This window comes from Tursiops truncatus, chromosome 1, assembly GCF_011762595.2.
Source record: "Tursiops truncatus isolate mTurTru1 chromosome 1, mTurTru1.mat.Y, whole genome shotgun sequence".
Taxonomy (NCBI): domain Eukaryota; kingdom Metazoa; phylum Chordata; class Mammalia; order Artiodactyla; family Delphinidae; genus Tursiops; species Tursiops truncatus.
The window spans coordinates 80,538,445-80,562,912 of NC_047034.1; the positions used below are offsets into that span (position 1 = coordinate 80,538,445).

The window sequence follows — 24,468 nt, forward strand, 5'->3', positions numbered from 1 at the left end:
GACAAGCTTAGAACAAAAAACTTCAGTCAGCAATATTTACTTGAGTTTTGAGAGGAAGACTGTTGCCACAGATTTTAGCTCCTACAGTTCTATATCTGCCGTCTCTGCTTTAAGAAGCCCCAAGATTAAAAACATTTAGAATTTTGTTTAATACCAAATTATTTGATAGTAATTATTTGGTAACAGCAAAATAGGTGGCATTAGTTACTTTTAAGGGAGAAATTTAAAAATTCCTAGATAGAAAAAACTAAGAGCAAGACACTGATGTGTAGTCAAATGGTAAACAAACATAATTCCTTTCAAAAGCATATGACTAATGAACCACCAAAAAGTGAATGAATAAAGAATATGTGGCACAGCCATACAACAGAATACTACCAAGAGAAAGGAATGGACTACTGATACATGCAGCAACACTGACTGAGCTAAAAAAATGATGCTGAAAAGAATGCCAAACAAAAAAAAGTGCATAATACAGGCAACCTATAGTAACACAAAGCAGCTATGTGTTCAGGGTTGGGGTGGAACTCACTGCAAGATGAGGATGGAAATATTCCATATTACCTGTGGCTGTAGTTACTCAAGCTTATATATTTGCCAAAATACAATGAACTGTACACTTAGAAAACTTTAATAAAGCCAATTTTTATTTTATTTATTTTGTATTCATTTATTTTGTATTGGCGTAGAGTTGCTCTACAATGTTGTGTTCGTTTCTGCTGTACAGCAAAGTGAATCAGCTATACATATACGTATATCCCCTCTTTTTTGGATTTCCTTCTCATTTAGATCACCACAGAACACTGAGTAGATTTCCCTGTGCTATACAGTAGGTTCTCATTAGTTACCTATTTCATACATAGTATCGATAGTGTATATATGTCAATTTTTAAAGTTAAGAAAAAAGAATGATGGAAAAGGAAAATAATCTTATTATGTGTTACTGCTACATAAGTATAATTTGAATTGTAGCTCCCTCTACTGCAGCAAAAGAAAACTGGCAAGGATATTTCAAAGTACACAGCTTGCAAACTGAAAAAAATGCTTATATTAAACAGCGCAAGTGAAATTCACTCTGTGTGTGTGTCCCCTAGTGTCTAATATGTGGATTGCAGTGACACTGTGGTAAGTCCTAAGAGGGATTAAAAAATATGGTATACCTTCAGTATACCATTTGAGGAGACTGGACCACATAAATATAGCCATGATTTGTCCACATGACCTCATGGTATACTAGCTATTCCTTGTCAGTATAGGTAATTCCTTGATCCCTAATTGCTTCCATAAGTGGTTTACGGAGTCACAGGTGTCAGTGGTCTCAAAGTGTGATCCTCCAGACCAGCAGCATCAGCATCACTTGGGAACTTGTTACAGATGAAAATTCTCAGATCCCACTCTAGACCTTCTAATCAGAAACTTTGGCAATGGAGCTCAGCAATCTGTTTTAAGAAGCTTTCCAGATGATTCTGATGCATGCTCAAGTTTAAGAACCACTGCCCTAGGTTTACCAATTTTGTAACTTCTATCACCAGTTTGTACTGTTTCTGCTTTTCTCCTTCATGTGGGCATCTGAACCTTTGACTCTCTACTGAAAACAGATCAACTGCCCTGACTCCTCCACTTTTCACATCTTGCCTTGTGCCTTTCCTTCTTGCTTTATTAATTTCTTGACCCGCTCATTATTAGCTATATTCTAGCACTAACTGAATTCTGAGTTCAAGCCCTGAGCCTCAAGCAGGAAATAAAATAGTTCTATTATTCTCTTCTCCTTCCCACTCTCATTTTTGTAAGATCTTATAAAATGGCTGTTTTTCAGCTCTCTCTCAGAATCAAATGATTCAATCCTTTACTCCACAAATATTTAATACTGAAACAACTATGTGTGGCTCCACCACTGATGCTGGGGATAAAACAATAACTAAAATATACAAATATCACCGCCCTCGTGGAGTTCATATTCTAAGGCGTATATTCTTATATGCCTAAGGGAATTATACAGTATGTTAGAAGACAGGTGCTATGGTGAAAATTAAAGGAAGAGAAAATGAGGGAATAAGGGGACAAACTGAAATTTTATATAGGATAATCAGGAATGCTTTAAAAAATACAATTAGAAATGATAAAGTGATACAATCAGAAGCTACTTAAGACCTGAAACTGTAAAACTCCTAGAAGAAAACAGAGAAAGAGCTCCTTGACATGGGTCTTGGCAATGATTTTTTGGATATGACACCAAAAGCACAAGCAACAAAGGCAAAAATAAATAAGTGGAACTACATCAAACTAAAAAGCTTCTGCACAGCAAAAGAAACAATCCAAAAAATGAACAGGCAACCTATAGAATGGGAGAAAATAGCTGCAAATCATATATCTGACAGGGGTTAATATCCAAAATATATAAAGAACTAACACAACTCAATAGCTAAAAACCAAACAACCCAATTAAAAAATGGGCAGAGAAATTGAACATTTTCCCAAAAAGACACACAAATGGCCAACAGTTGATACACGTAAAGATGTTCAACATTACTAACCATCAGGGAAATGCAAATCAAAACCACAATGAGATACCACCTCACACCTGTTTCAAAGACTATTATCAAAAAGACAAAAGATAACAAGTGTTGGTGAAGATGTGGAGAAAAGGAAACCCTTGTGTACTGTTGGTGGGAATGCAGTAAAAGTCTTGCACACGATGTTCTACATGATGAATACTTAAGCGACGATGATGACACAAAAACATCTCATTCCATACAGTTCTTGCCATATAGTTATTAGATTTTCACACGGAGACACTCACACACATGCACAACAGATAAGTTTATTAACTGTACAACATGATGAACTAATCATTAAGTGGACCACCATCAGAAAGGTCTCCATCCTCATCATCTTCATGTTGAGTAGGCTGAGGAGGAAGTGGAAGAGAGGAGGTTGGTCTTGCTGTCTCAGAGGTGGAAGGGGAGGTAGGAGAGGAAGGTGCATTCAGTATAGCTTTATGGAAACACGTCATAAATTCTGACTTTTTTGCTTTTTCATTTCTCCAAAAAAGTTTCTATGTGGTTCCAATCCTTCCTCCACTGTTTGCTTTAGTTTCAGTGCCCATATCATAGAAGGTCCATGTCATAAAAGAAGTCAAAAGCAGTCTTGAATAATCGGAACCCTCCTGCCAAATTGTCTAAGGTTCATCTGTTTTCTGCACTGCTTCTTCCATGTCTTCTTCCTCATCATCTGCCACTGGTTTGGAAGCGCTCGTCTTTTGTTAATTCCTCTGGTGTGGTGTCTAATAGCTCTTAAATTCCTCCAACATCTGTATCTTGAAACCCTTCGCCTCCTCCCTGTATTGCCATATCCACAATCTCTTTCATGATTTCCTTGACTGGCTCTGTTGTAAATCCTGTGAAGTTATGCACAACATCTGGACACAGTTTCCTCCAACAAGAATTTAATGGCTTTTTCTTTAATAATGATGGCATATTCAGTGGTGTAATCCTTCCAGACTTTCATGATGTTTTCTCTGTTGTGGTTCTCTTCCACAGCGCTGACAGCCTTTTCCATAGAGTACTGTGTAAAATGAGCCTTAAAGGTTCTTATGACCCCCTGATCTAGAGGCTGAATTAGAGATGTTGTGTTTGGAGGCAAGTAGGCCACTTTGACGCCTTTGGTGGTGAACTCTGGGGTTCTAGGGGGCCAGGGTCGTTGTCCAATAATGAAAGAACTCTAAAAGGCAGTCTTTTTTTTTTTTGAATTTTATTTATTTTTTTATACAGCAGGTTCTTATTAGTTATCCATTTTATACATATTAGTGTACATATGTCAATCCCAATCTCCCAATTCTTCACACCACCACCCCCGTGCCCCCGCTGCTTTCCTAAAAGGCAGTCTCTTACTGGCAAGGTACTTCCTGACTTCAGGGACAAAGCAAAAGACGTGCTGCTGGTGTTTGTCTTTGCCCCTCAAGGCTCAAGGGTTAATTAGCAGCTTTGGAGATAAGGGCAGTTCTTACAATAAACCCAACTGCATTTGCACAAAACAGTAGAGTTAGCCTATCCCTTCCTGCTTTAAATCCTGGTGCTTACTTCTCTTCTTTACTAAAAAATGTCCTCTCTGGCATTTTTCTTTTCCAGAAGAGGGCACTTTTGTCTGCATTAAAACCTGTTTAGGCAGATATTCTTTCTCCTCAATGATTTTCTTAATGGTGTCTGGGAACTCCTCTGCTGCCTCTTGGTCAGCAGAAGCTGCTTCTCCTGTTGTGTTATAGTGACATTTTTTAAGCCAAAGCTCTTTCTAAAATTAGCAAACCATTCTTTACAGGCATTAAATCCTGCACCTTCCTTTTGCTTTAAGTTGTCATATAATGACTTTGCTTTTTCTCAAATTATATTAGAGTCTATAGGAATGCCTCGCAATCCTGCACCCACATAAAAAGCTGCATTTTCGGGGCTTCCCTGGTGGCGCAGTGGTTGGGAGTCCGCCTGCCGATGCAGCGGACGCGGGTTCGTGCCCCGGTCCGGGAGGATCCCACATGCCGCGGAGCGGCTGGTCCCGTGGGCCATGGCCACTGGGCCTGCGCGTCCGGAGCCTGTGCTCCGTGGCGGAAGAGGCCACAACAGTGAGAGGCCTGTGTACCGAAAAAAAAAAAAAAAAAAAAAAAAGCTGCATTTTCAATACAAGATAAAAAGGTATTTTGCAAAAAGTGCAAGGTTTTTGTGCCTGCTGGTGTAGCTGCAGTGATGGCTTAATGAATTTTTCTTTTTTTTTTCACACTCGTCCTTACACTGGATTCATCTATCATGCAGTCGTGAGAAAACACAACTACAGACCTCAATCTACAGTACATATCAAGCAATTCAACTTTTTCTTGAAATGTCAATGTCTTGACTTTTCTCTGCTTCTTAGGAACATGTCCAGCATCACTACTGGCACTTTGTAGGGGTCCCATGGTGCTATCCAAGATTTACAGCATTACACTAAACATGATGAAAAATATACTTAAAAACAGGGAGAGATCGCTTTTTTCTTGATACACAATTTACTAGAGAGATGAACTGCTCACATGGAGATGATTAGCATCACTAGGCATCTTTTTTTAATTTTTGGATTTTATTTTACTTTTTTATACAGTAGGTTCTTATTAGTCCTCAACTTTACAAACATCAGTGTATACATGTCAATCCCAATCGCCCAATTCATCACACCACCATCCCCACCCCACTGCGGCTTTCCCCCCTTGGTGTCCATACATTTGTTCTCTACATCTGTGTCTCAATTTCTGCCCTGCAAACTGGTTCACCTGTACCATTTTTCTAGGTTCCACATACATGCGTTAATATACGATATTTGTTTTTCTCTTTCTGACTTACTTCACTCTGAATGACAGTCTCTAGATCCATCCACGGCTCAACAAATGACCCAATTTCATTCCTTTCTATAGCTGAGTAATATTCCATTGTATATATGTACCACATCTTCTTTATCCATTCGTCTGTCCATGGGCATTTAGGTTGCTTCCATGACCTGGCTACTGTAAATAGTGCTGCAATGAACATTGGGGTGCATGTGTCTTTTTGAATTATGGTTTTCTCTGGGTATATGCCCAGTAGTGGGATTGCTTGATCATATGGTAATTCTATTTTTAGTTTTTTAAAGAACATCCATACGGTTCCCCATAGTGGCTGTATCAATTTACATTCCCACCAACAGAGCAAGAGGGTTCCCTTTCCTCCACACCCTCTCCAGCATTTGTTGTTTGTAGATTTTCTGATGATGCCCATTCTAACTGGTGTGAGGTGATACCTCACTGTAGTTTTGATTTGCATTTCTCTAATAATTAGTGATGTTGAGCAGCTTTTCATGTGCTTCTTGGCCATCTGTATGTCTTCTTTGGAGAAATGTCTATTTAGGTCTTCTGCCCATTTTTGGATTGGGTTGTCTGTTTCTTTAATATGGAGCTGCATAAGCTGTTTATATATTTTGGAAATTAATCCTTTGTCCACTGATTCATTTGCAAATGTTTTCTCCCATTCTGAGGGTTGTCTTTTCGTCTTGTTTATGGTTTCCTTTGCTGTGCAAAAGCTTTTAAGTTTCATTAGGTCCCATTTGTTTATTTTTGTTTTTATTTCCATTACTCTAGGAGGTGGATCAAAAAAGATCTTGCTGTGACTTATGTCAAAGAGTGTTCTGCCTATGTTTTCCTCTAAGAGTTTTATAGTGTCTGGTCTTACATTTAGGTCTCTAATCCATTTTGAGTGTATTTTTGTGTTTGGTGTTAGGGAGTGTTCTAATTTCATTCTTTTACACATAGCTGTCCAGTTTTCCCAGCACCACTTACTGAAGAGACTGTCTTTTCTCCATTGCATATCCTTGCCTCCTTTGTCATAGATTAGTTGACCATAGGCGCGTTGGCTTATCTCTGGGCTTTCTATCCTGTTCCATTGATCTATGTTTCCGCTTTTGTGCCAGTACCATATTGTCTTGATTACTGTAGCTTTGTAGTATAGTCTGAAATCAGGGAGCCTGATTCCTCCAGCTCCGTTTTTTTCCCTCAAGACTGCTTTGGCTATTCGGGGTCTTCTGTGTCTCCATACAAATTTTAAGATTTTTTGTTCTAGTTCCATAAAAAATGCCATTGGTAATTTGATAGGGATTGCACTGAATCTGTAGATTGCTTTGGGTAGTATAGTCATTTTCACAATATTTATTCTTCCAATCCAAGAACATGGTATATCTCTCCATCTGTTGGCATCATCTTTAATTTCCTTCATCAGTGTCTTATAGTTTTCTGCATACAGCTCTTTTGTCTCCCTAGGTAGGTTTATTCCTAGATATTTTATTCTTTTTGTTGCAATGGTAAATGGGAGTGTTTCCTTAAATTCTCTTTCAGATTTTTCATCGTTAGTGTATAGGGATGCAAGAGATTTCTGTGCATTAATTTTGTATCCTACAACTTTACCAAAGTCATTGATTAGCTCTAGTAGTTTTCTGGTGGCATCTTTAGGATCCTCTATGTATAGTATCATGTCACCTGCAAAGGGTTACAGTTTTACTTCTTTTCCAATTTATATTCCTTTTATTTCTTTTCCTTCTCTGATTGCTATGGCTAGGACTTCTAAAACTATGCTGAATAATAGTGGTGACAGTGGACAGCTTTGTCTTTTTCCTGATCTTAGAGGAAATACTTTCAGTTTTTCACCATTGAGAATGATGTTAGCTGTGGGTTTGTCATACATGGCCTTTATTATGTTGAGGTAGGTTCCCTCTATACCCACTTTCTGGAGAGTTTTTATCATAAATAGGTGTTGAATTTTGTCAAAAGCTTTTACTGCATCTATTGAGATGAGCATATGGTTTTTATTCTTCAATTTGTTAATATGGTGTATCACATTGATTGATTTGCATATATTGAAGAATCCTCACATCCCTGGGATAAATCTCACTTGATCATGGTGTATGATCCTTTTAATCTGTGGTTGGATTCTGTTTGCTAGTATTTTGTTGAGGATTTTTGCATCTATATTCATCAGTGATATTGGTCTGTAATTTTCTTTTCTTGTAGTATCTCTGTCTGGTTTTGGTATCAGGGTGATGGTGGCCTCATAGAATGAGTTTGGGAGTGTTCCTTCCTCTGCAAGTTTTTTTGGAAGAGTTTTAGGAGGATGGATGTTAGCTCTCCTCTAAATGTTTGATAGAATTCCCCTGTGAAGCCATCTGGTCCTGGACTTTTGTTTATTGGAAGATTTTTAAATCACAGCTTCAATTTTGTTACTTGTGATTGGTCTGTTCATATTTTCTATTTCTTCCTGGTTCAGTCTTGGAAGGTTATACCTTTCTAAGAATTTGTCCATTTCTTCCAGGTTGTCCATTTTATTGGCATAGCGTTGCTGGTAGTAGTCTCTTAGGATGCTTTGTATTTTCTGCAGTGTCTGTTGTAACAACTTCTTTTTCATTTCTAATTTTATTGATTTGAGTCCTCTCCCTCTTGATGAGTCTGGCTAACGGTTTATCAATTTTATCTTCTCAAAGACGCAACTTTTAGTTTTATTGATCTTTGCTATTGGTTTCTTTGTTTCTATTTCATTCATTTCTGATCTGATCTTTATGATTTCTTTCCTTCTGCTGACTTTGGGTTTTGTTTGTACTTCTTTCTCCGGTTCCTTTAGGTGTAAGGTTAGATTGTTTATTTGAGATTTTTCTTGTTTCTTGTGGTAGGCTTGTATAGCTATAGACTTCCTTCTAAGAACTGCTTTTGCTGCATCCCATAGGTTTTGGATTGTCGTGTTTTCATTGTCATTTGTCTCTAGGTATTTTTTGATTTCCTCTTTGATTTCTTCAGTGATCTCTTAGGTTATTTAGTAACTTATTGTTTAGCCTCCATGTGTTGGTGTTTTTTACCTTTTTTTCACTGTGATTCATTTCTAATCTCATACCATTGTGATCAGAAAAGATGCTTGATATGATTTCAATTTTCTTAAATTTAATGAGGCTTGATTTGTGACCCAAGATGTGATCTATCCTGGAGAATGTTCCGTGCGCAGTTGAGAAGAAAATGTAATCTGCTGTTTTTGGATGGAATGTCCTATAAATATCAATTAAATCTATCTGGTCTATTGTGTCATTTAAAGCTTCCGTTTCCTTATTTTCATTTTGGATGATCTGTCCATTTATGTAAGTGAGGTATTAAAGTCCCCCACTATTATTGTGTTACAGTCGATTTCCTCTCGTATAGCTGTTAGCAGTTGCCTTATGTATTGAGGTTCTCCTATGTGGGGTGCATATATATTTATAGTTGTTACATCTTCTTCTTGGATCGATCCCTTGATCATTATGTAGTGTCCTTCCTTGTCTCTTGTAACATTCTTTATTTTAGAGTCCATTTTATCTGATATGAGCATTGCTACTCCAGCTCTCTTTTGATTTCTACTTGCATGGAAGATCTTTTTCCATCCCCTCACTTTCAGTCTGTATGTGTCCCTAGGTCTGAAGTGGGTCTCTTGTAGACAGCATATATATGGGTCTTGTTTTCATATCCACTCAGAAAGCCTGTGTCTTTTGGTTGGAGCATTTAATCCATTCACATTTAAGGTAATTATCGATATGTATGTTCCTACGACCATTTATTTTCTTAATTGTTTTGGGTTTCTTTTTGTAGGTCCTTTTCTTCTCATGTTTCCCACTTATAGAAGTTCCTTTAGTATTTGTTGTATAGCTGGTTTGGTGGTGCTGAATTCTCTTAGCTTTTGCTTGTCTGTAAAGCTTTTGATTTCTCCATCGAATCTGAATGAGATCCTTGCAAGTTAGAGTAATCTTGGTTGTAGGTTCTTCCCTTTCATCACTTTAAGTATATCATGCCACTCCCTTCTGGCTTGTAGAGTTTATGCTGAGAAGTCAGCTGTTAACCTTATGGGAGTTCCCTTGTATGTTGTCGTTTTCCCCTTGCTGCTTTCAATAATTTTTCTTTGTCTTTAATTTTTGCCAGTTTGATTACTATATGTCTTGGCATGTTTCTCCTTGGGTTTATCCTGTATGAGGCTCTCTGCGCTTCCTGGACTTGGGTGGCTATTTCCTTTCCCATGTTAGGGAAGTTTTCAACTATAGTCTCTTCAAATATTTTCTCTGGTCCTTTCTCTCTCTCTTCTCTTTCTGGGACCCCTATAATGCGAATGTTGCTGCATTTAATGTTGTCCCAGAGGTCTCTTAGGCTGTCTTCATTTCTTTTCATTATTTTTTCTTTATTCTGTTCTGCAGCAGTGAATTCCACCATTCTGTCTTCCAGGTCACTTATCCGTTCTGCCTCAGTTATTCTGCTATTGATTCCTTCTAGTGTAGTTTTCATTTCAGTTATTGTATTGTTCAGTCTGTTTGTTTGTTCTTTAATTCTCCTAGGTCTTTCTTAAACCTTTCTTGCATTTTCTCGATCTTTGCCGCCATTCTTTTTCCGAGGTCCTGGATCATCTTCACCATCATTATTGTGAATTCTTTTTCTGGAAGGTTGCCTATCTCCACTTCATTTTGTTGTTTTTCTGGGGTTTTATCTTGTTCCTTCATCTGGTACACAGCCCTCTTCCCTTTCATCTTGTCTAGCTTTCTGTGAATGTGGTTTTTGTTCCACAGGCTGCAGGACTGTAGTTCTTCTTGCTTCTGCTGTCTGCCCTCTGGTGGATGAGGCTATCTAAGAGGCTTGTGTAAGTTTCCTGATCGGAGGGATTGGTTCATCACTAGGCATTTTAAGCATATACTCGAATCACTGGATGCAAATGTCGCCAACTATAGCCTAAGTGTTTGTGTAAGTTTTGAGAAATTTTAACTTTTAATAATAGATTTGTGTATATTTTATGGCAGTAAATGGTATAATGGACCAGTATGTACATATATTTTATGAATTCATGATGTACCTGACTTTTTCGTTAATTTTTTCAATATTTCTAGACCACTCAGTTCACCTGCATATTTTTTCAAATTGTCACAAATCTCCAAAAACTTTCCAGTATATTTATTGAAAGTAATCTGTATATAAGTGGATCTGCAAGGTTGAACCTCTGTTATTCAAGGGTCAACTGTAGTTATCTTTGGGAAGTGAAACTACATGTGGAATACAGAGAAACTTTTTTCATTTTTTCTGTTTCATACTACTTAATTCATTTTGCTATATCCACATACTGTTTTTACACTTTAAAAAATATCTGTATTAAAAACAAACCATATTAGCCTTGATTTCTCAGGACCTACACAAGACAGAGGAGACAGATGTTTATCTGACTAATTTTAACATGACAAGTGCTGTGCTGTTATTTCTGTACAGTTCAACAAACATCTGTTGAATGTATGTATACTCTATCCCAAACATGAAAGTAAGCAGTGAGGATATTAATATTTCACGTAGACTATCAGAACAAAGGAAGTATTTTAAGTATACCTAAAAATGGCTTAATTCTGTCTTAGTGTTGAAGAGGATTCACAGAGATAGTAATATTCGAGCTAGACCTTGACAAAGTAATAGGATTTTGTAAGGGATTAAAAAAAGGGAACGTAAATTTCACGCAGAAGGGAAAGCAAGAGTAAAAACACATAAGTGAAAATGTACAGTGGGCAGGTATGGATCAAATAAATGCATGGGGAAAGTGGTGTAACAGGAGATGTGCCTAAAAAGGTACATGCAGCACTTAATCTTAATTATTCAGTATAAGAGCAAAGAATATAAACAATATGGAAGTAAGGAGCAATCTTTTTTATCCATCTTTCTCACTTGGGGAAGTATACCTGTAGGATAACTTCTAGAAGTAGGATTACTGAAGCAAAATTAATGTGCTCTTAATATTTCAACAGGTTCTTTTTCAGATTTCACTGAAATCACTCACATCAAACAACATACATTCTCACTTCCAGTGTTTATAAGTGACTGGATCCATACATCCTTATTAACACCAGATTGCAAACTTTTAAAATCTTAAGTAATCTGATAGTGAAACATGGTATTTGATTATTAGTTTTATTTCATTTCTTCATAAGTGGGTCAAATGTTTATTTTTCATGTATTTATGGTATTTTCCATCTGTATTTTGCAGTGAACTGCCTTTACTTATTTTAGCTTAATACTTATTCCTTAATAATTTCACATTTTAAGAAAATTTACCCATTGACTATCAAATGTATTGCAAATATATTTTCCCAGTGTGTCATCTGTCTTACTTTGTTTAATGTTCTTTTTTTTTCTTACAGATGTCCATTTTTCTGTAGTTAAAAATTTAAATCTTTTTCTTCTATGGTTTCTGGGGTTTGTGTCATGCCATCTTCACCCCCGGAGTTGGGAGAAAAAAAAACTTCCAAATTTTTTCAGGATTTTATTTCATGTTTAATATTTAAAGCTATGTTCTATAAGATCAGTTTTATTATTTACAGGAATACCGTTTTATTTTTTTTCTAATGGATAATTTTTCTAACTTCCTTTATTAAATTATTTAATTTTTCCTCAATGATCCGAACTGCCATTTTTCAAAGATAACATTTCTACATATAAGTGGGCCTATTTCCAAACTATCCTGTTCCACTGTTCCATTTATTCTTGTACTACTACTAAAGCCTTTTAATTAGTATAGCTTTATAATACTTTTAAAATGATCTCTTTTATATACAAATACTGTATACCATATGATATAAAGTAGGTTATAATATTTTTCACTATCTGGAGGGACCTGTCTCCTGTGGTGATTGTATACTTTGTCAGCATAGCTAAGCTGGAACTGTATTTGTCAGAATTACTTTCTCTGTATATTCTGGGTTAGGGTTGGCTACAAAAACATATGCATGTGATGTGGAGGCTGAAGTAAAGCAGGAGCCATAATGCTCTGAGGGACGGTGCAGGGTTGCCACATGCTGTTAAAGTTATGCATGTTGTCAGTGATTACCTGGCTCACCTCAGAGGTGTGGGGCAGCTGCCAGACCTGCAATTTCTGCAGTTCCTGTTGGAGCTCCTCATCAATTTCTCCAGTTCCCAGGCCAGGCATGTATAGCCCTGTGGCAGAAGGTGCCAGCTACTTCTGCAAGTCACCTGTTTATCAACGCTAGAGGCAGTGAGACACATATGTGGGATCGTTGGTCCTTGTGAGTTCTAGTTTGTCCTTGTCCTCCATTGCTTCACGTCTACCTTTTTTCCCCATCTCCCAGCCCTACTGTCCTATAGTGACTTTATACCTGCTATCTTGTATTTTGTGCCAGGTATAATTCTAAGGGCTTCGCTATATTAATCCCCATAATAAGCCCTTGAGATGATACTATTAGTAATTCCTCTTTTACGGATGATGAAACTGAGGTAGAGAAATTAAGTAACTTGTCCAACGTCACACAGCTATTAAGGGAAAGAGTTGGGAAAAGATAGATAAGTATGAACTGGTTAAGAATACATAGGTTAGATGTCTTTAATGTTTGATTAACTTGGGTATATACAGAAAAGGCATACCTATTAAATCTGTAAGTGACACAAAGGTAGAATAGCTAATACATTAAATGAAAAACTCAAGAGTTCAAAAAAATTTCAATAAATTAGAATATGTTAAATCTAACAAAATAAGATTTAATAATGGATAAAGGTAAAATGTAATAAATTTCATAAAAGCTAATCATACCAATGTAAGATAGGAAATAATTATCTTAGTTCATGTTAAAAAAAAAAAAAAGACCTATATCAAAATTTCAAGCTATATTGACAGGGCTACCAGAAAACAGAATACAATAGTATCTTGCTTTGATGAAGGTATAAAGACCAAATTAGCAATTGGTACTCTGCACTGGTTTATTCACATCTTAAATGCAGTGTTCAGTCTAGAAAACCATGGAATCATCTCTAGAGAAGTCAACCAGACTGGTACCGGAAAGAAATAGTACAGAAACCTGTCACCTTTAGCCTGATAAATACAAGTATTTTTAGTTAACATCCATGTAGAAGACTCCGTATTTCCAAATGGTAAAGTATGGATCACTGAATGGAACGCACAGTGAAGCAGATTTTAACTCAATATAAGAAAGATATTTCTAACAATGAAAGCTTCTGAACAATGTAATGGGTTAGCCTTATGAGGCAGTGAGCTGCCTGTTAACTAGAGATTAACAAAAAACTAGAGATTAACAAAAGACTTCATGACAAAATATTCTGTATGTTGTAAAGAGATTTTTTAGCATTGGGAATGTCTATGTGTAGAGGGGAGGAATGGATTGCAGTGGTGTATGTTGGATCTCTAAATTTTTTTGCAGCTCAAAAAATGTCTTTTGATTCTAGGCACAAAGACAGCAAATGAATTTGAGACAGGAAAATGTGACTGCAGTTTAACTTATTTAAAAAAATGTTTTACCTGATTACAAAAGCAAAACCAGGAATGGATTTAAAAGAATACCACCAATTAAGCTAAATCACAGTATACATTTTGATGTTATTGAAATAATATTAAGATGTGCATCTATACATGTATATATGCACTTAATAGCTCACTTAACATTATACTGTGATGAGTCTATAATTGCTGTTGGTTCCATAATACCCGCTGTGGATGTGCCATAATTTATTTAACCTTTCAACTAATATTGAACATATAGTAACTCTTTATTTTTATAACTTCAATAAACATCCATGTACATCTTTTTCCATAGCTTTCACTATATAAAAGTATTGACATATTCTTATATATATAGTTTTCCAGAATTTTGCCATTATATTCAAATTTTGAATTTTAAGATAGGAAGGGGGAAAAAGCACACAAGCAAGATACACAGACAGGTGCACACACGCAAAACAACTTCTGCCCTGGAGATTCTGATACCACTGAAAGCAGACACACCATGGTGGTAAACTTGGTCTTAATTTTATGTATTTCTCTTTTCTTTTAATAATAAATTCATTAAGAAGACTATGTTTCCAACTAACCTGTGATTTTTCTTAGCCATTTAATATCTGACATATATGAACTCAAGAAAAACTGACTGAAATGTATCCTCAACATGCACACTTTTCTCAATTTATCAGACCTTCAAATAAACATGCAACAATTGAGCTGAGGTGAAATGAATGTAGTGCTCAACTGTGATAATTTTCTTAGCCTAGGTTTTGTTATAAATACCTGTATGATTCCTCCTTTGACTTTTTCTACTTTTATTTATCCAAATGTATTTGTGTGTGTGTATATATATAACTGGTTACCTAGAGTACTGCGTTGAGAAGGATTCTTCCTGAACTTGAACTTGGCAGGGAAAAGTACCAAGGTCAACTGGTGATATCCCATATACTACAAGGGGAAAAGCAGCACGGCACATGTGTATTTGCAGCCCTACCCCATGTGCTAAAGTGCTCAAGGTGTGTACTGAGGAGGCATTTGAGAATTAATTATGAAAGCCAACCTGCAAGAGGTAAGATCTGAACTTTATTTAGAGAGGGGCATTAACTGATAGAAAGAATAAAGACATTCCTGCCAGAGCCAAAGAAATATCAAATAGACAATGAAATTCAAAAGAACAAATTATAGATGGGTAGATATATAAACAGATAGATTAACTTGGTTTAAGGATAGAATATATAAAGAAAAGACGTGAGAAATGAAGCTAGAGATGAATGAGCCATTGGAGCTTTTGAGCAGGAGAAGAGTGACATGAAGAAAATGGTATATGAATGTTGAAAATCAAGTAATTTCTAAGACTAGAGGAGGCCTCAAAATCAGCATTTTACCTCTACTGTAGTAATATTCAGTTCAGGGAAGATGCTCAGGAAAGATGCTAATAACACTGAGTGAGAAAGACTGTTGGAAAAAGGATATTCACACAGTCTCAAAGTTATCACTCCACAGATCACTTACTACAAAAAGAAAAAAGATTCTTTACATGACCTTATAATCAAATCTAACCCTATGATCAAATTTAAAATCATCAATGAGTTAAACCGTTATCATGTGCCTCTTTATGAGATGAAATGAGGCCACATCATCTATATAATATTCATGCCAAAAATGTTTAACCTAAATCTGATCATAAGGAAACAATCACAAATATCTAAATTGAGGGACATTCTTCAAAACAACTAGCCTGAATACTTAATGTCAATGTCATAAAAGACAAAAGAAGAATAAGGAAACTTTGTTCTAGGTTAAAGTAGACTAAGAAACATGAGAAGTAAATGCAACAATTGATCCTTTATTGGACCCTGGGTTGGGGTTAAAAAAAAATTATAAAGTACATTATTAGAACAATTGAGAAATTTGAAAATGGACTACATACTAAGCAGCAGTACTGTATGAATGTTAAGTTTCACAAACGTGATAACCGTATTGTGATTGTGTAAGATTATGCCCTTTTCCTAAAAATTCCTGGGTAAATAACAGAATGCTGGTAACTCTCAAATTATAAAGCAAATAAATAAATAAGCAAACAAGTAGAACTGTGTCTATGTATACATATACATGGGGGTATGGGAATGCAGCAAAAATTAACAAAAGGTAACTCTAGGTGAAAGATACAACCATTGTACTATTCTTACGATTTTTCTGGGCTTAAAAAACAGTAAAAAAAATTTTAAAGGAGAGAGAGATCTTACATAATTTGGGTCAAATTCCACAGCTGACAACTATGAAAACTGAAAGCAAGGAAGTTTTATTTTGACATGTTCCTTCAGCTAGGTTGTAGCAAGTGTATAACTAAAGCTCCTGCAGTTTTAGCTTCCAGTCCAGTGCTCTTTCAACTATCTCGTACAGTCTCAAGCCTAATGACACAGGATAAACAAATACAAGAAATGACTGGAGGGAGGGAACTGACTAACCCATCTCAGCAAAATAAGGGTTTGGTCTAGGGTCAACTACAGATATGGAAACAAGGGGGCAAAATAAAGAAATGATATAACAAGAAAGTGATATATTAGAATGAGAAAAAAAGAAATAACCATAACGTACAAGCTGAGAAGATAGGAAAATAAAAATGTGAGGGATAATAAAAGAAAAATTGGAGTAAGATTGCCATTTAGGATAAGAAACGTAGTTTGAGACATGTACGTTTAAACCATAATACACCAGAATGTAAGCTAGAAGTATACTAGAATGTAAAGTCCAAGAGACTGAGAATTTTTTTCCCTTTTGCCTACTGATATATCCTCAAATAACCTGAACAATGTCTGGAAATAATATTTTTTGGGACAAATGTAGTGACAGTTTATGAGGTATTCAAGTAGAGACTGACTGGAAATAGAAATGTGAAATTTAAAAGAAGGTATTAAGGACCTTACTTTGCAGGGGTTTTGGGAAGTAGACATATTTAAGGTCTCCACCTTCTTCCAGGAAAGTTTGTACAATTCTGCCTGGGATTCTGACTATAAGCCCAAATAATAAAGCTGTCTTTTTTCTTTTCAATTATTCCCTTTATACAGATTTCTTTACAGGAAACCTCATTGGGAGGATGGGTGGCTATGGTCATACACCCTCTAGTAACCATCAAAACTCTTATGATTGTTCCTAACAGATTTCATTAGCTAGAACAGGGAGTTGAGGTGTGATCCCAGGACCAGCATCATCCGTACCACCTGGGAGTTTGTCAGAATGTAAATTCTTAGGGTCCACCCTAGACCTACTGAATCAGAAACTGGGCATGGCCCGGTAATCTGTATTTTATGAAGTCTTCTAGGTGATTCTAATGCATAGTAAAGAGCTAAATACAAAATAAAGGTACTCTTATTTGACAAAATGCCTTCATGAGATGTAGCTAAAAATTGAAGACACAATTACATAGAAAGATTTTTGTAATAAAATATAGTGTAACATCACATAGTCATAATTCATCATGTAGTGACCACAGAGCAAAACCCCCCTACAATTAAAACAATTTTTTTAAGGCATCTACTTACTTTAATGTTTCAGCAAGAAAGAAGCTCTGCTGTACATCATCATGTGTAGGAGTAGAGGAATATACATCCTTCACACCAGAAAATCCACCAGTGACTCGGCAATACTTTTCAATAGCCTGTAAAAGAGATGAGACAAAAGAGTCAATTCCATAGAGTTTCAAACTTGGAAGGACAAGTTAAGGAACCACAGTCAAAAGTTTACAGAGATCTCTATGAGAATTTGACAGTTTCAGAATAAGATTTTACTTGTCTGGTCTTCCTCCTTTCTAATGAAAAGCTAATTAACACTAAAAGTGTTTATTTAATCAAATTGTTAATTTTTATATAGTTCCATTTTGATTACAGCTTGGTTTATAAAGTCTCCTTGCCAAAGGGTTGGTACTTTTCTCTAAGTATTTTAAACATTTTTATTTTTTACATCTTTATTGGAGTTGCTTTACAATGGTGTGTTAGTTTCTGCTTTATAACAAAGTGAACCAGCTATATGTATACCTACATCCCATATCCCCTCCCTCTTGCATCTCCCTCCACCCTCCCTATCCCACCCCTCTAGGTGGTCACAAAGCACCGAGCTGATCTCCCTGTGCTATGTGGCTGCTTCCCACTAGCTATCTATTTTACGTTTGGTAGTGTATATATGTCCATGCCACTCTCTCACTTCGTCCCAGCTTACCCATCCCCCTCCCCGTATCCTCAAGTCCATTCTCTACGTCTGTGTCTTTATTCCTGTCCTGCCCTTAGGTTCTTCAGAAATTTTTTTTTTTAGATTCCATATATGTGTGTTAGCATACAGTATTTGTTTTTCTCTTTCTGACTTACTTCACTCTGTGGGACAGACTCTAGGTCCATCCACCTTACTACAAATAACTCAATTTTGTTTCTTTTTATGGCTGAGTAATATTCCATTGTATATATGTGCCACATCTTCTTTATCCATTCATCTGTCAATGGACACTTAGGTTGCTTCCATGTCCTGGCTATTGTAAACAGTGCTGTGATGAACATTGTGGTACATGTCTCCTTTTGAATTATGGTTTTCTCAGGGTATATGCTCAGTAGTGGGATTGCTGGGTCATATGGTAGTTCTATTTTTAGTTTTTTAAGGTACCTCCTTACTGTTCTCCACACTGCCTGTATCAATTTACATGAATATGTTTTTAAACACATATTCTTCACAATGATCATGCATCTTTACCACTGAAGAACATCGGAGCAGTTTAAGGATACTGTGAAAGTATCAGGGAGGCATGACTAAACTTTAAGCCATTTAGAGACATTTCTTAAAGGCACGTTTTCATGCATAACATATTCAAGTTTGGAAATTTGAATATGTAAATTGGAATAGTTAAAGCTACAGAAGACATGAGATACCACTATTCTATTCCAGCTTGTCTTCCCTTTTCTTTCTTTAAAACCAACATGGGAGCCAGTGGTGGGCAAGAAGGAAAATTCTATTTAAGATGTGAGTTCTTCTCTTTTGTCTCCACACTGCACCCCCTTCTCATCATGTCATACTTTTGAAACTTGAATTTTAAGTATAATTATTTCAGTTCTTGTTCTTCAGAGTTTGTGTGTGTCCATAGAGGCTACAGAAGCAAAATTTTAACTCTGTAATTCAAATATGGACAGATATGGGTTAAAGTTTGAGCTTGTCAAACCTTTAAGAAGGCGCACAGGAAAAAAAAGAACCTTAGGAAAAGGATAAATTATCCTTTAGTGTTTCTCAATGAAAAGATGCATTTCTGCCACCATCCCTCACCTCCCTGCCCCACATGATTCAGATACATCTCCCATATTCCTCTAAATAAGAAGCATTAAATATTAGTGGACTTTCAAGTCATATTCATCGCAGGATTACTTTACCTATTTCCCCTATATAAAATATTGCTTGATATATGTAAGCGTTAGTAAAAGCCATTGCTACACAACAGAAGTGTGTGTGTCTGTATGTGTGTGTGTCTTATTCCCAAACCACTGTGCCAACATTTTGCCTATCTCTCAACTGCAGCAGGATCCTCCTGCACAGAGAGTTTCACTAGCAGCTGTGTTTCCAATTTTGGACACAGGTAGTCAGAGAAAAGCAGCAACAATAAATGCTTCATCTGTTCCTGCTCTGTATTCATAACTGCCTTGTTTCCATTAATATTCTCTTATTGTTAAACTCCATAAGGACCAACTATGTCTGAATGACAACACGTAAGTGTCCTCACCTTAGTTCGTCTTTATCACATTATTCCTAGATTATCGCAGTGGTCTCCAAAACCCACCAATTTGCAGATTATAATCAGATTCTTTTGTTTTGTTACTCCCCACTAAAAAGTCTTCAGTAGTTCCTTCCCCTTTCAAAAACCTTTAGTAGTCCCATAACGGATTCTTAAAGTCAGGGAGCTCTGGTGGGTAGGAGATGGTGAAGAAAAAGAAGACCTGAGGGGCTTTTTAGACAGGAAAAGGACTTTTAATCCCCACCTGCCAAATAAGAAACACTTATATAGTAACTGAGAAAACTAAGTATGTGTGTGTTATTCCTGAAGCACTAAGTAAAGTATTCATGCCTTGATCTGGCATGTAAGACCATCTACATAATGGCTCCAAACTTCTCTCTCTGGAGTTGCCCCTGCGAAACCTTTTTACATAAATTGGTCTATATTCTGCCCTAAAACACATCATGCACATTCTTGTCTGAGCAATTTACTAACACTACTTACCTCACCTAGAATGTCTTCATTCTATCTAGATTGCAAGTTTAAGCTAAACAATTTGAATATGAATATCCATCATAATTAGTACTATTTATCATAATTAGTATGTCTTAGAGAATAAAACACCTCCTCACTCCCAGTGATAAGCTATACTTTCATGAAAACTCTAATGATTTCTCTTCCTCCCAGGTACTGATGACAATGGAATTCTCTGAAAGGCTAGCATTTTATGAGTAAACGATTTGCTTACTTTACTAACCATTAAAAATTCCTCATTACAAATACACACACACACACACACACGTGTGTGTGTGTGTGTGTGTGTGTGTGTATATATATATATATATATATATGGAGAGAGAAAGAGAGAGAGTGTGTTGGGGTTTTTTTGTCTTTCAATGTAGAAAATTCTTAACAATTCACTTCTTATGGCGCCACTAAGGAATTACTCTGAACACAAGCTGAAGTGAATGGGGGTTAATCTACCCAGGCTGTGAATCTGGGCAATTTCACAATGATTTTATTTTTCCCCCAGAGGTTAAGCATTAATAGGCAAGTATAGAAATTTTATAATCATAGTGAAAAACTGCCATTTAAATGACTCCTTTAGTTATTCAGTAAGAATAATGAGTGAATACTAGGAGGAAAATAGTTCTAACAGAAAACTAAACTGGATTTTAAGGTTTACTTCTACTGCTTAAGAAACAAACTAACAGTTTTTCCATCAAAAAAAAAATGAAAGTAGCCCTATAGTTACTGAACATGAGGTAACACGGATGAGGATACATGGCACTACAGGAGGCTTAATTGAACACTCTTGCACATTAAATGAAATATCGGCTTATTTACCAGTGCTGCTTCCCAGCCCCACTCCCTATATCTTGGATCGTGAGTGAATCGCCACAGGTACCAATAGGTTTCAATTACTTCTGGACGTAGGATGTAATACTTTTCAGCCTGCCGAACTGCCACAGCCTCTACTGCACCATCAAACTTGAATGATTCAGGACCTAGCTTTAATGCTGTAACATAACAAAAGAAATAAATGAACAGAATAAACCATTTGTGTTTGTTTGCCAGAGTTTTTTCCTCCCCCTGAAAGAATGCAGCATGAAGTAAAGTTGTTTTGTTGTTTGTCTTATTTTTATTGTTGCTGTTTTGCAAAATCAGTGATTTTAAAAGATCCGCATTTGATTTTCTTATAAATATTCCTATTATTCTAACGTGAAATATTTCTCATAAATAATGTACATCAACATACTGCTATATCTAACTAAACTGACAAAAGTCTAGTAATCCTTTGGAAACAAATGCCAAGCTAGACATAAACACATTACATATTCTGTTTTGGTCCAAAATCAAATGAGACAGGTAACCGTATTGTGCACAATAATTTTTTTAAAAGTCAAGACAATTTAAAAGTCCTTTTAATATAACACATACATATAAGAAAACATTTTAGAGCTCAGATTTTGAATTAGATTTAGTTAGTCCCTAACCTTTTAAAGCATACCACAGTTAAGAAACAATACATTTTTAAAACTTAACCCAGTTTTAAAAATCATCTCTCTTTGCCTATAGCTTCTGTATATACAGCTAGGAAGAGGTTCAAAACGCCAACCACTAAGAATTTCATCAGTAAATTGCCTATTTATCAGTTTGAATAAACACCTGAAACTAACACAATATTGTATATCAACTATAGTTAAATAAAAATAAAAAATTTTTTAAAACATGGCCATAACACATATATTTCAACATTACATAATACTCCTTAAATGATATGACTTCCATTCAGGCTGGAATACAGCACTACGTGAAAGGCTTTTTAAGAACCCCTTTCTAATCACACCCAGAACCCTAAACCTGGCAATATAAAACCATCCTCCACTGGGGTGCTGGAGTCACACACAATTACCACTCTCAGCTGCCATCTTTCTTTCTTTTTACTAGTTTGTACCAGTGGCAAACAGTTTCAAAGTCTCTTGCCTCTTTCAAGAAATGCTGGGCACTTTTATATTTTCTCAGAAAAGGGAGAGTAAGAACTATACCATAAACAAAATCATGCCACAGTTGTTGGCATGACATGTGTTGCAGCAGCCAAATTTTAGCATTACAAGGGTGATGCCATAAACTCCAAATAATCACAATTCAAAGGAGGTGAAAATAAAGCATTTCGTACCACTCCCCAACCCCAAGAAAAAACACAAAACCAGAAACACTATAGTGATGGTAGATAGCTCTATTAAAAGCAAGGCGTGTGATCCAGAAGAGTTAATACTCACAGTTTGTTTACTGCTAAGTCTTGGAGAACTAAAGCAGAACTTAAGCAGGGGTTTTTAACCTGAGGATCATGAACTCTACGGTAGGCTTTGGAAGAGGGAGATTAATGTGTGCCAAAGAAGCCTCTGAAATTACATGCTAAACTTTATGTGTGCTCATACAGCTCTGACCACCTCCTCAATGGGATTTGAGGTTAAGACTAAGAAATTATCAATGTTTTGTAAGAAAACTTCTGCTCAGCTTATTGACAAGGTCTGGCATACAATCAAATATTATTTGTCATTTAATAAATGTTTTAAAAATAATAAAAGTCAAACATCATAAGCACTGAGATGATGGTAATCCAATAAATAGTAAGATAAGTCATTTTGTCTGGATTTCTTGTTTTTCTTTTCTCAAAGACTACAAGTGTTAATTGATCATACAGAGTTTTCAAATGATACTCTTAAGGCTAACTTTAAATTAGATAATAACTTCTGTAATTATAATGATATTATCACCTGAATTGAAGTAGAAATTGGCTGCATGGAACTAATATTTTAGACTTCTTATGAAAAATTTTATTTCACTGATCAGTCATTCATAACTTCACAAATAAAACACACCAGAAAGATAACATATTTGTTCTGTGAGGAGCTGGTGAGTAAAAAACATACAAGCCACAGCCATTGGTATGCGGTATGTAACATATACATACCACATACCATTGGTATGTGATATGTAATATATTACACACCACATCCATTATTTTTGTCAAATCATTGCTTTCATGTTTCTGAGGGCATTATTTCTTAGGTGCTCTTCTGTCTATGCAATGCTATAAAAAATAATTTCATAACATTCTACCTTGCACTTAATTTCTATTCCCTGTCTTAAATTTCCCACTTATATTTGATATATCATTTCTAAAAGGAAAATAACTAATCCAACAAGTAAAAATTGAGTCAAAATCATAAATAATTTAGTGTCTAGGTAAAAAGAACTCTAGAGGATGCAAAAATCATATAATGTAGGTAAAGGAAAGAGACATGCACAAAGAAAACAATTGAAGTAAAGTATCAAATGTGCTAAAAGTCAGTTGTAAGAAAATAAAAGATAATTTTAAAGAAGGTACAGATTAGTCCGTAAAGTCATGGGGAAAAAAATATTCATGAGTCCTCCAAGACAGGCAGAATCTGTAGAGATGGGAAAATAAGTACACTTAAGTCAACAAAAGAAATTCAACAAAAGCTAAAAAGCATGAGGAATATCTGGGACAGGCAATCTGAATACAGTTTGAATGGGCTAATAGTAAGGGAAGAACTTAAACTATTTTCCTGTATCCTTCCCTCCTATTAACTTCTCTTAAGGAAAAAATAGTTGTAGAAACTCTTAAAATATGTCCATTACTCCATGTTCAATGGATGTTTTGTCCATTGGACATGTTCTATGTATCTAAAGAGATCAAATTTCCCCCCAAAATGCGATAGCACATAGTCTAAGAAAGGTGTTATCCAATTTCAATATGAAATAAATTAAGTTATATAATAGTCATTATTTTAATGATGTTCAGCAATTTTTTTTTTTAATCTAGAAACCCAGATCAAGAAGGTACTATATTTTGGAAGTCTAAGATCTAGTTTGGGCATTAATTTTGCATTTTACCTCAGAATAAACTAAAACAATGTATCAAACTAGCTTCCCATGTAGACATAATAATGTTTAACTACCAGTAAGTTACTGCTCAGTCTCATGAAAAGATTCAGCAACATTTCCTACAAACCCAGCTAAGTATTAAGCAGCAGGCCATGTTTATCAGTAAGTGGAATATATGAAGAATACCAGATTTTGAAATAATGTTAATTATAATTCCAACAAACTGAAGTAAAATCCCAAGGCAGTAATTATTGTATGAATTTAGCCCAAATAACTGCTAAGAAGTGAATATATTTTTAAACAAGGTTGCCAAAAATTATAGCCTAGCTATAAGAAAATACAGCAGAAGATGTAATGGTAGGAAGTAAGCAAAACTAGAATTGTACTTCTTAATTAAAGGATCTAAGGTGAGATTAAAGATAAGTAAAAACAGTGAAAGATGTGAAAATACAGGATACAAACCAAATAGTAATCTTTTGGGGCATACGA

General features: G+C 35.7%; 1 protein-coding gene across 3 annotated transcripts in view; it reads right to left on the bottom strand.

The window, feature by feature from the left end:
- Window positions 1-24,468, bottom strand: part of MAN1A2 (mannosidase alpha class 1A member 2) — a 168,094-nt gene that overhangs the window by 22,923 nt on the left and 120,703 nt on the right. For 2 of the 3 annotated variants that reach the window (XM_073809085.1, XM_019919690.2), the window contains exons 11-12: window positions 20,911-21,083; window positions 17,363-17,478 (exon numbers count right to left, since the gene is read on the bottom strand). In XM_073809085.1, the coding sequence (XP_073665186.1) occupies window positions 17,363-17,478; window positions 20,911-21,083 (289 nt within the window). Of the gene's footprint in view, window positions 1-190; window positions 12,558-17,362; window positions 17,479-20,910; window positions 21,084-24,468 lie in introns of those variants that run through there. The other variant, XM_073809077.1, reaches the window with a different exon arrangement.